Below are 17,375 nucleotides of genomic sequence, written 5' to 3'. Positions count from 1 at the left end.
ACAAATACATTTTCTCTATTTCAAGCCTTAATTTTAACACCTGGGCCCCTGACTGAATGATTAGAAGCATTCCTCCTGCTCTGTGATACCAGCCCTGAAAATTTAATAGGGTTTTATTAAACCACATACTACCAAAGATTCTATGTGTAAATGGAGAAACAAGAGAAAATTTTTAGACGTTGAGTTTGATAAAAGTAAAAATGTTAATATAAAAGTCAATGTGGCACAGCAAAACAAAATGATTAGAGGTAAATGTACAGCTTTAAACAGCTTATTAAAATGAAGACAGATGTCAATAACTTAAACATCTATGTTAAAAAAAAAAAAAAAAGAAAATGAGACCAAACTAATACCAAACCAAGGATAAGAAAGAAAAATGATAAAGATTAGGAAAAGAAAACTTACTGAAATTAGAAAACAGAAACACACATGCACACACAAAACTTGGTAACTAAACCACACAAAAGCACTACCAGAAAGACAATTACAGGCCAGTATCCCTGATGATCACGCATGCAAAAGACTTCAACAAGATATTAGCAAACCGGGGGTGCCTGGGTGGCTCAGTGGGTTAAAGCCTCTGCCTTCAGCTCAGGTCATGATCCCAGGGTCCTAGGATCGAGCCCCGAATCGGGCTCTCTGCTCAGCAGGTAGCCTGCTTCCTCCTCTCTCTGACTGCCTCTCTGTCTACTTGTAATCTCTGTCTGTCAAATAAATAAATAAAATCCTTAAAAAAAATATTAGCAAACTGAATTCAATAATACATTAAAAGGATCATAGACCATGATCAAGCGGGATTTATTCTAGGGATGCAAGGAGGGTTCAACATTAGCCAATCAATCAATATGATACACCACATTAACAAAATAAGGTATAAAAACTATATGATCATCTCAATGGGTGCAGGAAAAGCATGTGACAAAATTCAATATCCATTTATGACGAAAACTCTAAAAAAAGGTGAATATAGAAGAAACGTAATTCAATAGAATAAAGGCCATATACGACAAACCCACAGCTAACATCATACTTAACAGTGAAGAGCTGAAAGCTTTTGCTCTAAGATCAGGCACAAAGCAAGGATGCCAGTCTTGCCACTTTAATTAGATCAGTATTGGAAGTCCTAGCCACAGCAAATGAACAAGAAGAAAGAAACAAGAGGCATGCAAATTGGAAAGAAGTAAAAGTGTCACTAGTCACAGATGACGACTGCACATATAAAACCTTAAAACCTCCACCCAAAAACTACTGGAACTAATAAATGAATTCAGTAAATTTGCAGGATACATAATCAATATATAGAAATATGTTGCATTTGCATACACTAATAACAAACTATCTGAAAGAAAAATTAAGAAAATAATCCAATTTACAACTGCATCAAAAAGAATAAAATATCAAGTAATAAATTAAACCGAGGTGAAAAGCCTGTCCTCTAAAAACTACCAAGACTATGATGAAAGAAATGAAAGACAACACAAATAAATGGAAAGATAACCCACACTCATGGATTAGAAAAATTAACATTTTTTTAAAAAAGATTTTATTTATTTATTTGACAGACAGAGACCCCAAGTAGGCAGAGAGGCAGGCAGAGAGAGAGAGAGGAGGAGGAAGCAAGCTTCCCAGCAGAGCAGAGAGCCTGATACAGGGCTCGATCCCAGGACCCTGGGATCATGACCTGAGCCGAAGGCAGAGGCTTTAACCCACTGAGCCACCCAAGCGCCCCAGAAAAATTAACATTTAAAATGTCCATACTACCCAAGGCAATCTACAAATTCAACGCAATCTCTACCAAAATACCAATGGTATCTGTCACAGAATAATCCTAAAATTTGCATGAAACCACAAAGGACCCCAAACAGTCAAAGGAATCCTAAGGAAGAAGAACAAAGCTGGGATACCAGGCTCCCAGATTTCAAACTATACTACATATCTATAGTAATCAAAATAGTCTGGTACTGACACAGCAACAGACACAGAACAACGTAATAGAACAGAAATCCCACAAATAAACCCACACTTACATGGTCAATTAATCTATGACAAAAAGACAAGACTACAGAATGAAGAGCAGATACCATATTGAATAAACAGTGTTGGGAAAACTGGACAGCTACACGAAAAACAGTGAAATTGGGTCATTTTATTATACCAAATACAAAACTGAACTCAGAATGAGCTAAAGACTTAAATATAAGACCTGGAAGTATAAAATTCCCAGAAGAAAACACAGGCAGTATATTTTTGGGTATATGTTTTTGGATGTCTCCTCAGGTAAGGACAACAAAAGCGAAAACACAAATGGGACACCAACGGAAAAGCTTCTGCACAGCAAGCAAATGATCAACAACGAAAAGGTGACCCACTGAATGGGAGAAGATACTCACAAAATTACACATCTGATAAGGGGCTAACATAAAAAATATACGAAGAACTCAGAAATTCAATATAAAAATCTACTCAAAAATAGGCCGAGGAGGGCGCCTGGGTGGCTCAGTGGGTTAAGCCACTGCCTTCGGCTCAGGTCATGATCTCAGGGTCCTGAGATCGAGTCCCGCATCCGGCTCTCTGCTCAGCAGGGAGCCTGCTTCCTCCTCTCTCTCTCTCTGCCTGCCTCTCTGCCTACTTGTGATCTCTCTCTGTCAAATAAATAAATAAAATCTTAAAAAAAAAAAAAAAAAAAAGGCCGAGGACCTGAACATCTTTCCCAAAGACAACTCACAGATGAACAGCAGGCACATAAAAAGTTGTTCAACACCAGCGTCAGGGAAATCCAAATCCAAACCATAATGAGGCGTCACCTCACACTTGTCAGAATAGCCCTTATCAAAAAGATGAGAAGTTGGTATCAGCAAGGATGTGGAGAAAAGGGAACAGTTGTGTACCATGGGTGGGAATGTAAATCAGTGCAGCCACTATGGAAAACATATGAAACTATATGAAATGATCTGGAAATCCCACTTCTAGGCATTTATCTGAAGAAAGTGAAGCACCAAGGACACATTCAAAAACATATATCCAAAAAGCCGTATGTGCGCCTATGTCATCACAACATTACAACAGCCACGACATGGAGGCTACCGGGATGTCCAATGATAAGCAGATGGATAAAGGTGTGGTATGTGTGTGGAGTTACATATCTATTTAGTTCTCTCTATATATAACTATCTATCTACCTAGCCATACACACACACACACACACACACACACACACACACACACACACAGTGGTTTATGACTCAGCTATAAAAAAGAATGAAATACTGCCATTTGAGACGTGGATGGACCCAGACAGTATGATGCTAAGTGAAATAAATCACACAAAGACAAATACCGTACGACTTCACTTACGTGTGGAAGCTAAAATGCAAAAAAAAAAAAAAGAACAAATGAAACAGAAACAGCCTCACAGATACAGAGAAGGATGGTTGCTCAAGGGAAGGGGGATGGGGGTAGATGAAAAAGCCAAAGAGGACCAAGAGGGACGATCTTCCCATTGTGAAATAAGGCACAGGGATGTCATGGGCAGAGCAGCTCAGTAATACTGTAACAACACCATTTCTGGTATGCTAACCACTGTGGTGACCATTCTGTCATGTACACGAATACTGAAGCTGGTTGTACACTTGAGACTTACATATTGTACGCCAATCATGCTGCAACTAAAAAAACCATGAACTTAAAAATTATTTCTTTCAAAAAGACCAACAAAATTGACAAAATGTGAGGTAGGCAAAGAAAACAAGTTAACAAAAACAGGAATAAAGACACTACTCACCCTAAAAAAATAAAAGTATCAAAATGGAATATTAAAAAGTCTTTGTCTTCCCAAATTGGACAATTTGGTTGAAATGGAAAAATTCCTTAAAGGACACCAATTATCCAAAACTGACACAAGTACAAAATCTACTTAGTACTACATTAACCAAATTTTGACTAAAAATTTATTGAAAGCCTTCCCACAAGAAAATTCTAAGGTCAAGAGCCTTCACTAAGGAATTCTAGCAAATATTTAAGGAAATCCATCACTAATCTTTCAAAAACTCTTCCATCCTTCCAGAAAATAAAGGAGGAAACCCTCCCAACTTTTTCTATGAGATCAGGATCCCTCTGATAGCAAAGTCACACAAAGACAGCACAAGAAATCTACAAAACCAGGGGTGCCTGGGGGGCTCAGTGGGTTAAGCCCCTGCCTTCCGCTCAGGTCATGGTCTCAGGGTCCCGGGATGGAGCCCTACAACGGGCTCTCTGGTCAGTGGGGAGCTTGCTTCCCCCACTCTCTCTGCCTGCCTCTCTACTTGCGTTCTCTCTCTGTGTGTGTCAAATAAATAAATAAAATCTTAAAAAAAAAAAAAAGAAATCTACAAAACTGTTCTCTCTCATCAATACAGATACAAAATACACTAACAAAGTATCAGAAAACTGACTTGGCAACACACACAAAGGAGCATAAATCATGACCTAGTGGGATTTGTCCCAGGAAATGCAAGATTAGTTTTACATCTGAAGATCAACTAATGGGTTATACCATATAATCCCCCCCAACCAAAGCCCACAAGATTATTTCAATTGATGGAAAAATCTGGAACAGAGTCTAAGAACAGATCAGCAGAAACAGGCAACTGGCTGTTGACAAAGAAGCAAAGGCAATTCAGTAGACAGTTTTTTCACCAAATGGTGCTTTAACTAGTGAACATCCTCATGTTTAAAAAAAAAAAAAAAACCTGATCTAGGAGCACCTGGAAGGCTCAGTAGATTAAGGGGTAAGCACCTGCCTTTGTCACAGGTCATTATCTCAGGGTCCTGGGATTGAGCCCCACATCGGGTGCCCTGCTCATCGGAGAGTCTGCTTCTCCCTTTTCCTCTGCTCCTCTCCTGGCTTGTGTATTCTCTCAGATAAATAAAATCTTTTTTTTTTTTTAAGATTTTTATTTATTTATTTGACAGACAGAGATTACAAGTGGTCAGAGAGGCAGGCCAAGAGAGAGGAGAAAGCAGGCTCCCCGGTGAGCAGAGAGCCCGACACGAGGCTCGATCCCAGGACCCTGGGATCACAACCTGAGCTGAAGGCAGAGGCTTTACCCCACTGAGCCACCCAGGCGCCCCAAATCTTTTTAAAAATATGATCTAGATATAGAATTTATACTTGCACAAATATTTTCTCAAAATGGATAACAGACCTAAATGCAAAACACAAAACTACAGAACACCTAGACGGTAACGTTGAACAAAATGCAGGTGACCTTGGATTTGGCAATGCTTTATATACAACACCAAATACAATCCTTGAGAAAAACTGGGTGATTTGAACTTGACTAAAATTAAAATTCTGCTCTGCAAAAGACAGTTTGATATGAAATATGAATATAAAAATGATACTCGCTTGCCGTTAGGGAATTTCAAATTAAAGCAACAATGGCCTACCATTACACACCTATCACGATGGCCGAATTCCAAAACACTGACACCAACCAAATGCTGATGTGGATGGGGAGCAACAGAGACTCTCATTCACTGCTGGTGGGAATGTGAAATGTACTGCCACTGTGCAAGACAGTTTCTTACAGGGGCACCAGGGTGGCTCAGTTGGTTAAGCATCTACCTTCGGCTCACGTCAGGAAGCCAGGGTCCTGGAGTCAAGACCACATCAGGCTTCCTGCTCAGTTGGGGGGGGGTCTGCTTCTCCCTCTGCCCTTCCCCCCACTGTGCACTCTCTCTCAAATAAATAAAATCTTTTAAAAAAAAAGTTTCTTACAAATCTAAACATACTCTTATTACATAATCCAGTAAATCACACTCCTTGGCTAGAACCCAAGAGATGAAAACTTAAATCCACACAAAACCTACACACAATGTACACTGCAGGTTTACTCCTAAGTGCCAAACTTGGAAGCAGCCAGGACGTCCCTCAGTGGGTGAAAAGAGAGACAAACTGGCACATTCATATAGCGACATGTTATCAAGTGGTAACTTGCAAAGAGATCTTCAGAGCAGCTTTCTTTGGAACAGTCCCACACCAGGAACAACCCAAGCATCCACTGACAGCTGAATGAACGAGAAACAGGGGTGGCCTCTGCATACAACGGAGAAACCCTCCACAGCACAAGTGAACGACCTACGGAGACAGGCAATGAGACGCAGTCATCTCTAAACTGCTATGGACGGTGAGAAGGGCTACAGCCCCCACTCCCCCCAGTGTATATATTGAATGATTCTGTCCACACAAAAATTCTAGAAAATGCTTGTTGTTCATGAATTATGGGAAAGGGTATTAGAAAGATTGAGATAAAAGCATTATAAAGGGACACAAGGAAGCTTCTGGTTGTGTCGAATACATTCATTATGTTCACTGTGATTATGGTTTCACAGGCATATACACATGCTGAAACATGGCACATTTCACACTTTCATGTGTGCAGTTCATTTCATGTCAATCACACTGCAATGATGTTTTTGAGAACTAAGTGTTGCCCATCAAGTCCCTATTTACCATCGCTCTTAGAAAGTCCCATCTGCCAACTGTCTTGGTTCTCCCACATCCCTCTCCCAATTTAGGAGGATGAACCCCGCCTGAATGTCAGCAAAAACCAGAGAGCAACGCAATCCACGTCCTCTCCGGTCACTAGCAATGCTAGCTGGGTCAGAGAAGCCCTACCCTTGGATCTCTCTTTTGTCCATGCTGAGGTTCCTGACTGTATAGTGATGGCCACAACACCAACAGCCCAGGCAGATACAGGAATCCACAAACCTTTAAACACTGAGAGTGGTCCTGGCCACAGGAGATACAGATGTCTGAGGGTCCAGAGAATTTCTACATTCTCATCCCACAAAAATCACAGGGACATCTGCAGATGCCTCTGCTACAAGAGACACATAGCCTCTCATTGGCCACATTCAGCCCCACTCCACTATCTCAGTGTTTTTGTACCAATTATGAGCCCCGCCTTGCCCTGTGGGCCTTCCAGTCAGTGACACTTGCCTAGGGGATTCTGGACATCAGGGACTGGCTCCTATGCAGATCTAGGAGACAGAAATCCCTCAGAAGAAGTGCTGGGGAATATGGGACATTCCCTAGGAACAAGAGACCCAATTCATATTTTCCAGAAGCACTGGAGATCTTCACACCAACTATGCTCTCCTCAGAAATGAACTCTGGACTCCCAGGAAATCTTGCCTTCCAGACCATATGCTGAGGCACACAAAGTGCTTTGCTTTTTTCTAGCAAGCCTTGAGCACAATACAAATTAAGCTAGCTAGACTGAGAGCTGTTCTCTGCCATCCTGCTAACCCTTCTGAGGCACATGAAGTTGGTGCAGACAAGAGGCGCTCTTCCCTTCACAGTGGAAGAACCCAACTTTTTCTTAATCCACTACACACAGCAAACAGACCCCACCACACACACAATGGTAAAGACTGCCACAGCAGGCCTGTGTCACTGCACAGATCAGACCAGCATGAGGCAAGCAGTTCTAAAGTTGAGTGACTTAGAAGAAGACAAATGAGTTTGTGGTGGTTATATTTACAGTCAACCTTGTTCATGAAGAGAAATCTTGTCTGGAAATCCCAGCAGACTCCAGTTCAGATCCTTCTGGCCAGAGCAGGACCATGTCCACTCAGAATCCAGTTATGGAGGAGGAAGTGAGGGCCTCACTGGGCTCAGAACACTCATGATTCCCTCCAGAGAACAGGAGTGACTGACAACACACTGTGGGACCTTGGACAGCTGGGAGCAATTGGATGGCTTCCGCCACAGGCACTGGTGGTGACAGAACTCTGTCAAGAGCCCTGGATGGGGGCGCCTGGGTGGCTCAGTGGGTTAAGCCGCTGCCTTCGGCTCAGGTCATGATCTCGCGTCCCGGGATCGAGTCCCACATCGGGCTCTCTGCTCAGCAGGGAGCCTGCTTCCTCCTCTCTCTCCCTCTGCCTGCTTCTCTGCCTACTTGTGATCTCTGTCTGTCAAATAAATAAATAAAATCTTTAAAAAAAAAAAAAAAAAAGAGCCCTGGATGGTTCAGAAAGTACAAAGCGCCTCATGAAAGCTTCCCATCTATGCGGTTCTGACTGGGACTGTCTCCATGATACCTGTACGAATGGACGTGGCTCACCTGCTGGCTGCTGGTTCCCTCACAAAGGGTACTTGCAGATATTTTCTCTGGTGTGAATCCTATCAGGCTGAACAAGGAGATGGAACACTTTCTACATTCATAAGGCCTTTCTCTATTGTGAGCTTTCTGGAACTAAACAAGTTTAAGAGATGTAGCTAAAGGACCACCAAAACTGCCGCACTCATAAGACTTTTCTCCAGTGTGAACTTTCTGGTGCCGAACAAGATGGGAACTTCTACTGTAGGCTTTCCCACATTCGCTGCACACGTATGGCTTTTCCCCAGTGTGAACCCGCTGATGTAGAATGAGGCTAGAGTTTCGGCTAAAGAATTTCCCACATTCACTGCATTCATAAGGTCTTGCTCCAGTGTGAACCTTCTTGTGCTGAACAAGGTGGGAGCTACTAATGTAGGCTTTCCCACATTCACTGCACACATAAGGCCTTGCGCCAGTGTGAACTCTCTGGTGTAGAATGAGGCTGGAATTGTGGCTAAAGCATTTTCCGCATTCACTGCACTCATAAGGCTTCGCTCCAGTGTGAATTCTCTGGTGTACAATAAGGTTGGAGCTATGGCTAAAAAATTTCCCACATTCACCACACTCATAAGGCCTTTCTCCAGTGTGGATTTTCTGGTGTTGCACAAGAGTGTCTTTACGGCTGAAGGCTTTCCCACACTCGCTGCACTCATAAGGCCTTGCGCCGGTGTGAATTATCTGGTGCTGAACAAGAGTGTCTTTGCAGCTGAAAGCTTTCCCACATTTGCTGCACACGTAAGACCTTGCTCCTGTGTGCACCCTCCGATGTTTAATGAGGCTCGAGTTATGGCTAAAGAACTTTCCACATTCAATGCACTCGTAAGGCCTTGCCCCAGTGTGAATCCGCCAGTGCTCAATAAGGTGGGAGCTCTGGCTAAAGAATTTCCCACATTCACTGCACTCGTAAGGTCTCTCTCCCGTGTGAAATCTCTGGTGCTGCACAAGTGTGTCTTTGCGGCTGAAGGCTTTTCCACACTCACTGCACTTATAAGGCCTTTCGCCAGTGTGAATTCTCTGGTGTTGAACAAGGTGGGAACTTCTGCTGTAGGCCTTTCCACACTCACTGCAGTCGTAAGACCTTTCTCCAGTGTGAACTCTCTGGTGCTGAACAAGTGTGTCTTTCCGACTGAAGGCTTTCCCGCACTCACTGCATGTGTAATGTCTTTTTCCAGCGTGAAATTTCTGGTGCATTTTTAAGTGAGACGAGTGAATGAAACCCTTCCCACACTCTTTACACACATGTGATATTTCTCCACTGTGAACTTTCCTGTGATTAATAAGTGCTGATTTCTCCTTGGAGAGATTCCCACACGGTTGGCATCTACAGGGTCTTACTTCAGTACGAATTACCTGGTTGTCACGGAGAGTAAAGGTATTCAGGAAGCCCTTCACACTGTCAGTGCAGCTGAAAAGCACCAGTCCATCCTGGTCTCCCTGGTGTGGGCCAAGACTGGTGCTGTGTGGGAAAGTTGCCATGAACTCGGTCCTGTTGTGTGGAATCATCCCACTGCCAGCGGTCTGGCAATGGAAGAGACCAGAGATGTCCAGCAAGTCCATCCCTTCCTCCTTGCAAGTAAGGGGTTTCCATAACATGTGGGCTGCACAGTTCTTCCCGTGTGAGGCCCCACCAGCATCCGCTCTGAAGAGATCCTCTTCACTGTATCGCTTGTGGTGCTGGTGAAAGTCTGCACTGATCGAGAATCCTCTCCCACATGGGCCACGTGCGTACAGTCTCTGCAAGGGCTGTGATCCCTGGTGTTCAGCCAAGTGCAAGATGTCTTTTAAGAGTGGGTCACACACCTCACATGGGTGGGCTTTCTGGATAAATGCACCCGACTCGGGAGTCCCGAGCTGCGACACTCCCACAGAAATGCTCTGCTCAGAAAGAGTCTCCTCATTATCTGTTTCACGCCAACAACCTGAAAGCAAGAAGATGCTGGTGAGGTACACACTGACTTTAGTGGACAGCAGCAGCCCCCTCACTTACGTGTGTGTGAAATGCCGAAGAATGAGAGCACTGGCTTGCTGGTGGGACCAGGGAGCCAGGATCAGGGTGAGGAAAGGCCCACTGGAAGTACCAGGCCTCTGAAGGTCACAGTAAGGAGAATAGGTGGGTAGAGACAACGGTGGTACGGCACACAGCACACAGAGGAGGAGAGTCCGGCTCACTCCTCCAGGGAGTAGGGCCTTGGCTGCCAGTGCCAGCTGAGCTCTGCGCAGAAAGACATGTCCAGGCCCAGGAAAATCTGACTGTGAATAAGCAGCTGGTTCTTAAGGACTATGTAAGGATCACTGCACAACTCCTTGCACATTTAAGTAGCTGGTGCTGTAGAGCAGAGAAGAATGAATGAGACACAGAAGCCAGAGAAGGGAGGAAAGAGTCAAGAGATGGAAGACAGAAGAGAATTACAGGTGGACAAAGTGCCAAGAATGGGGAAGGAAAGGCAGAAATGGAATACCGCTATAGGCCTTGGCAAAACAAAACAAAACAACAACAACAACAACAACAAAAAACCATCGGTGAACACAAAGTAGGCTGAACGTATGATCTGAACCCAGTACTAACGCACCACTCCTCCAGCTCCCATTCTGCTGGGCCAGGCCCCTCTGGGTCTCTCTCCCTGCGGCTGGAGTGATGTCAGACACAAAGGGCTTTCTGACCCTCTCCAACTGGGCCACTATATAGGATGTAAAGTTGTCAAGAAAACACAGGGCAGATGAATGGCCCAGGAAGACCCCACACACAGAGAAGAAAATTCAGTGTTAAAGAACAGAACCTCAAAGCAGAACAGCCCGAGACATTCATGAGCAATGACCGTGACAGCTTCTGTAACTCCTAGAGTGCTCAGGCCCCAGGAATGTTAACTACGTGACAAGGGCCAGCAGCTGGGACACCGAGGCACCATGGATCCAGACAGTTACGTGGCCAGGCAGTGCACAAGCCACGCCGAACCTGTTGAACAGACCAAAAATGCCGCGAGCCCCGAACCCACTCCTGCCAGACTTTGGGCAGAAAGTGCTGGATATGCCCTGCAGGCGAGGGGACACTGCACACATCCCAGCCCTGGCATGCACAGCCCTGGCACCCACAGCCCTCCCTACTCTGGGAACCAAAGAAGGGAGGGAGAAGAGTCACTGAGTTGGCTCTAGAGAACAGGGAATAACCAAACCGGGGGACACTGGAGGGAACAAGAGGACCTGTGAAAGGCAGCCTCTAAGATGGCCCCGAGAATGTCCACTTCCCGCTCTGCTGCCCTTGTGTAAGCCTCTTCCTCTGCCTGTAGGCAGGACTGCCTGACCCATATCTAAGGACAATGGGATGTCACTTTGAAGGTCAGGTTAGAAAAAGGTCAGATTCCATTCTGGGCATTCGTTCTGACTCACTAGCTCAGAGGGAAGGCAGCCTCCCTGTTAGGAGCTACACTACAGAAAGGCCAACATGACAAGGAACTGAGGCCACTGGCCAAGCCAGAGAGGAACTAATGCCCACAGTGCAACAAACCACAAGAAACTAAATCTTGCAAACAACCACATGACTGGATTTGTAAGTGGATTCTTCTTGACTGGCCTTCAGATGAGAACAGAGCCCTGGCTGGCAGCTTGACTGAAACGGCATGAGTCTAGCAAAAAGTGCCCAGGTAAGTTGTGACCAGGTTCCCGATACTCAAACAATGAATGTTTACTGTTTTAAGCCAGTAAATTTCGGGGTAATTTGCCATATACCAATAGACAAAGCAGGGACTTACCCAGCGAGGCCACAAGTGTGAAGTTCTCCAGCATCACATCACGATACAGGAGTCTCTGGGCTTCCTCAAGGAGCTCCCACTCCTCCCGGGAGAAGTACACAAACACATCCTCGAAGGTCACACAGCCCTGTCACAAGGGGGGACAGTTGAGCCCACAGGCAGCAGGGGCCCCCAGTCGACCTACTCACACAACCACCCCTGGTGCCTCTCCTCTTGGCCTCCCACCTCACATGAGATAGCAGGTTTTGGCGCCACCTGTGCCTGCTCTCCCCTCCTGTCTGTCTGATCACTGCGAGCCACCCAGAGCCAGGCAGGTGGGCAGACAGATACCGTGTAAGATGTGGGTCTGCCGGGAAGCCCAACTCTCTGGCTAGCCAGTTCTCCTGCTGTCCTCCAGACCATGCCTCCCAGACACAACCTTGAGGCCATCTGTTCACACTTCTCCCAACACGTACACCATTTTTTGAACCACCCCTTCTTCCCAGCTGGAACCGCCATCACGACCACCAGTCTTCCGGCCCACAACATATGCACCTACAGGGCACAACCCCGGGGAGAGTGCTCTTTTATCTTTGTTACAGGCACCACTGTCACCCAGCGCCTAAGCAAGAGACCCAGTCCTTGGTCCCAAGTTTCAACTTTCTTGTTATTAACTGCACTGCTGCCATGACCTAGAGATACTCCCTCCTAAATGTAATCCACAGCTCCACCCCCTTCCACATACTGGCCACCACCTTTGCAACTTCTGCAACCAGTACCTCTGCCAGTATGAAAAACCTGCATCCAGCCCAATGTGTCAACTAAGGAATTTCTGGGACTTTTCAAACTAAACATGAGAAAAACCTACCTCCCAACAGAACCCCAGACAATTACTCCTGCTTCCAGCTTCCCTATCTCAGGTGATGACATTTCCATCACTCAACCAGTAAGGAAAACAAAACAAAAAAACCAGACACCCCCCCACCCAGGGTCACCCACAACTCATCCCTTTCTCTCATTCACCCTTCACACCAGAAAATCTGGTTACCCTGCTTACAAAACAGATACAAAATCCACCAACATGTCTCCCCTCCTCAGCCACCTCTCTGGGCCAGTCACCATCAACACTCACAGACTACTGCAGCAGGTGCCCCCTCACACCCACGGCTCTGTTCTCAGCCAGAGAGCAGCTGAAGGAGGTCCATTAAAATCTGAGTCAGGTCACCTCTCTCTACTGCTCCAAATCTCCCATGCCTTTCAGCACCCTCAGAATGAGGCCCAGCTCCTCAGCCTGCCATGCCTGTCTGCCTTCTGACCCTACTCCCAAGAGACAACTAAGATCTGCAGTTCCTTGAGGACACCCAACTCAATCTTACCTCCCAGCATTTGCACAACGCTGTTCTGGGCCCAATACACCCCTCGATCCTCATCCAATTGGCTGCCAGAAGTAGGAACCTCTCTACATAACACTCAGCCTGGATTCAGATCGCTGGGCTAGAAATGACCACCCCCCACCCCCACACCCCCAGCTTCGGGTGCCCAGACGCCAATGCAGACAGAGGCAAAAGTAAAGAGTCCCGGAGTATCACTATGTCTCATCAGAACGCCTAATGGGCCCTACTTTAAAAGTAGATACTAAACTCCTACACTTCCCTAAGCTCCACTGCCCCCACTCTGGTCCACCCACCATTTAACACTCACCCGGTCTATTGAGGTAAGCTCCACTCTGGTCTTCCTGCCCAGACCAATGTCCCCCCACTTTCCACTCTGCAACCAGACGGAGTCTGTTAACACCTGAGCCAGGCCACCTCCGTCTTTGTTCCGAATCTTCCATGGCTCCCACTACCATCAGAACATAAGCCGAGCTCCTCCGGCGGCCATTCCAGGCCCGACGCCTGACCACCCGCTGTGTGTCCTCACCAGATATCACACGGACCTCCGGTTCCTGGGACACTCCGAATTCATCTCCACCCCAAATATTTGTGCCAGCTGGCTCCTGCACCTTGGAAACTCACCCCATCCACGCGGGCACCAGGGACTCCACCACATACCTGCCGGAAGTGACCGCCCTTCGCCGCCTTCACGCTCAACAGCAGGAAGCGCTGAGGGCAAAGCGAGGAGGGTCCTTGAACACGCCACCCCCTACATCCGAGTCGGTGAGGCCGGAGGAACCCTCTGCTCACCTGAGCCCCGTCCATCAGCGCCAGGGCCGCCACCGGACCCCGCTAACAGAACCGGGTCGTGAGAAGCGGGCAAACCGAGCAGGCCCTGCGGGCTCAGCCAGAACCCCGGAGGTCCACTAGGCGGGGAGACCTCGGGCCGCCCTCCGACCCGTCGCCCCTGAGTGAAGGTACGCACAGGCTTAGGGCGCCGCGGCCGGGGGCGTACGGGGACAGAGCGCGGACGCGAAGGCCTCGGGAAGGGCGCAGCTCCAGGGGACACTTGCGCGCAAGGCAGCCGGCCCCACGACGGCGCTCATGGAGGGCAACAAAGGCGCGTATTATCGTCCTTCCTTCCTCGGTTCCGAAGAGCCGCGTGGGAAGCAGACCCGCCCGGGTCCCGGAGCCTTTACCACCGGGCCGGATAGTGCCGGCACAAGCAAAAGACGTCACGATGGCGGCGCCGGAAGTCCCTCCTCAGCCGCGCCGGGCGGCGGGCAACGCATCTTTTCCGGGCAGTCACAGGCGCGGCGTCGATGCGGCGAGCACAGATTTCTGGGTAATGTAGTTGGTACACTGCACCCACCGAGGCAGTGGTCCTTTTCCGGGTTTTTCCAGGCGGCAGCAAAGACTCCCGGAGAAGAAAGATAAGGGAGGAATACTGTCCGGAAGTGCCCAAGCTCCTCTTAAAGGGGACGCACCCATATTTCTGTGGTCACCTGGGACGAAGCCACCTACTCAGAGATCTCCTGCACGCGGTTCAGTCTTTAATCCTGGGGGACCTGCTTCACCTCTCTGAGCTTTGGGGACTGAGGTTTAAATTGAATAATGAAAATGCCTCGCTTGTGGGGCCTTTGTGTAGGATCATTAAATGTTCCCTAATTCGTTGATTCCTCAAATGTAAGCCCCAGACAGGCAGTATCATCATCACCTGTGAACTTAATGAGAATCAGAGTTCTCTGACCCAACCTACGACACAGTAGACACTGCGGGCGGGGCCCTGGTTTAAGCTTGAGAACCCGAACTCTCTTGAAACAAGTCTTGACCCGGCACCCGGGTGGCTCAGTCGGTTAAGCTAAGCATCCATCTTCAGCTCACATCATGATCCCAGGGTTCTGGGATCTATCCCGCATTGGGCTCCCTGCTCCGTGAAGAGCCTGCTTCTCCCTCTGCCTGCTGCTCCGCCTGCTTGTGCTCTTTCTGTGTCAAATAAATAAAATCTTAAAAAAAAAAAAAAGTCATTGTTGGGCTGGCAGAAAGAAAGGGCTACTTAAGATGGTGAAAGTTCCCGCCACAAAACCTGAGCTCCAACAAGAGAACAAAGACCCAAGCAGGAATCTGGAACACGCCCCTCCTCTAGCCCCCTGCCCCCCCCCCCCCGGCCCCCATGGACCAATGGGACCCTGACAAGCGGGAATCTGAGAGCCCTGCTCCGGACTCCAGTGGACCAATGGGACCCCGACAAGCAGGCGAAAAATCCAAATAAGGGAAACTTGCCAAAAGTCCCCTGAACTCCCTTCGAGACACCTTAAAAGCCCCCTTCTCCCTGCCTCGTTTGCGACTTTCCCCACTCTGCTTTCCAGAGTTGCGGAACCTCGCCCGAGGGTGCCCACCTCCTCCCAGGGAAACTTTCCTGGCTCCCCTTCTTCTGAGCCCTGAAACTTCGCCAGAGAGTGCTTTTAATAAATCTTGCCTTGTGCCTACCTCGCCTGGTGTGTTTATCTCGCTGGAAAAACTTTACAGTCATGACTACCCCCCCCCAAATTTAATGACTAAAATGGGAAAATAGTACAACCTATATCGTGGGAAATGAGATGATAAGTGCTTAACACAGGGCCTAGGTCTAAATACATACAAGCTGTTTTTCTTTTTATTCATCGTCATCACAAAGTTCTCACATACACTGCTGTAGGAGGATGTCAGGGACCCCCTCTTAGCAGGGGTATAGCATCATAGTAGCATCATAGGTGATGGCTAGAATTTTTTTTTTTTTTTTTTTTTTTTACAGAGAGACATCACAAGTAGGCAGAGAGGCAGGCAGAGAGAGAAAGAGGAGGAAGCAGGTTCCCTGCTGAGCAGAGAGCCCCATGCGGGACTCGATCCCAGGACTCTGAGATTGAAAGACCCTCGATCCGCACCCAAGAAGCGGACACCAAGCCTCCACTGGATGCAAGTTGCAAGAGGTTTATTGGTTACACAGGCGCCTGCGGACGCATCAGCCTTTGTGGGCTGAGCGCGCCGGCCTAGGTTGGGGAGCAGATTATATAGGGCGAGGTTGGGGTGGCGGGAAGCGAGTTTACAGAAGCAGATGCTTGGTTACAGGGATCTGATTGGTTAACTTAGTATATGTGCTGCCGAAGCAAGCACAGTGATTGGTTAACTTAAATCAAGCATTGTCAGGCACTGGGTTTAAGGTAAGGACACAACGGTTTGTTCTGGTGGGCCTTGGCTCAGCACTCTGGAAAGTCCCAGGTACACTCTATTCCTCATTTGTCTTTTCTCTTGACAGACCGGGTGATCACAGACAATAGACATCCTGGTATGTGTTGCCATACGGCTATGGGGACAATCAAGCCTTCAGCAAGGGGAGAGGGGGTGCTGTGGGGACATCAGGTTACTTAAACAAGCCTTTAGCAAGGGGAGAGGGGGTCTTTCATTCCCCCCTTTTTCTTTATCATGGATAGAATCTTATATCCATTTGCTTTGTTCATGAAGTAAGTCAGTTTGAGATCTGGTCTGTTTAATTAGTTGATATTGTTGTGTCAGTACCATTGTCTGGATTACTGACAAGTGATCTTTTATAAACTGTACGAGTTTATTTAAGATACAAGGGCCGATTGAAAATTGGGCTATTGATAAGGTAACTTCTTTGTTGTAATCTCAAGGACATTTGCAAACCAAGGGAGGCTCCTGCCCTGCAGGATTGTGATCTCAGCAAGTCAACTATTTATCATTTTATGGCAGTCAGAGGTGTCTGAGGAATGCTACACATATGGAGGGGAGCGGGTGAAGGGGGGATGAAAGGTACCAGCTTTTGCTTTGTCCTCAGCCAGCCTCCTGCTCCTTTATTCCCCCCTGAACAATTTTGACCCTTAAATTTTCAAGGTGGTTGAAGGTGGAAGGTCTCATCTTCTATAACTTCTTCGTGCTGAATAGGGGCGTAGAGCTGTCCCTACCTCCTGGGGTCAATATTGATCAGGGTAGGAATGTATAAGGGAGTTTCGAAAGGTGGAGGTAGTTGAATCCAGCGCTGACAGTAAAGAGGTGTCCTTGTGCGCAACAAGGATCGTCTGTCGTGGTGTAGTCATTGTAGCAATGGAGTCTCGGCACCAAGTAGAGAAACATGG

The 17,375-nt window shown here is 47.2% G+C and overlaps 1 protein-coding gene across 2 annotated transcripts in view; it reads right to left on the bottom strand.

Moving 5' to 3' along the window:
- Nucleotides 1-14,505, bottom strand: part of ZNF304 (zinc finger protein 304) — a 30,875-nt gene extending 16,370 nt beyond the window's left edge. Inside the window, exons 1-3 of one of the 2 annotated variants that reach the window (XM_032324639.1) lie at nt 14,053-14,500; nt 11,891-12,017; nt 8,549-10,063 (exon numbers count right to left, since the gene is read on the bottom strand). In XM_032324639.1, the coding sequence (XP_032180530.1) occupies nt 8,549-10,063; nt 11,891-12,017; nt 14,053-14,067 (1,657 nt within the window). In that variant the 5' untranslated portion in view covers nt 14,068-14,500. Of the gene's footprint in view, nt 1-8,005; nt 10,064-11,890; nt 12,018-14,052 lie in introns of those variants that run through there. The other variant, XM_032324640.1, reaches the window with a different exon arrangement.
- Nucleotides 14,506-17,375: the final 2,870 nt, after the last annotated feature.

This window comes from Mustela erminea, chromosome 19, assembly GCF_009829155.1.
Source record: "Mustela erminea isolate mMusErm1 chromosome 19, mMusErm1.Pri, whole genome shotgun sequence".
Classification (NCBI taxonomy): Eukaryota; Metazoa; Chordata; class Mammalia; order Carnivora; family Mustelidae; genus Mustela; species Mustela erminea.
Note: the sequence above shows the minus strand (reverse complement) of the source record. Positions and strands in the feature narration are given on the sequence as shown.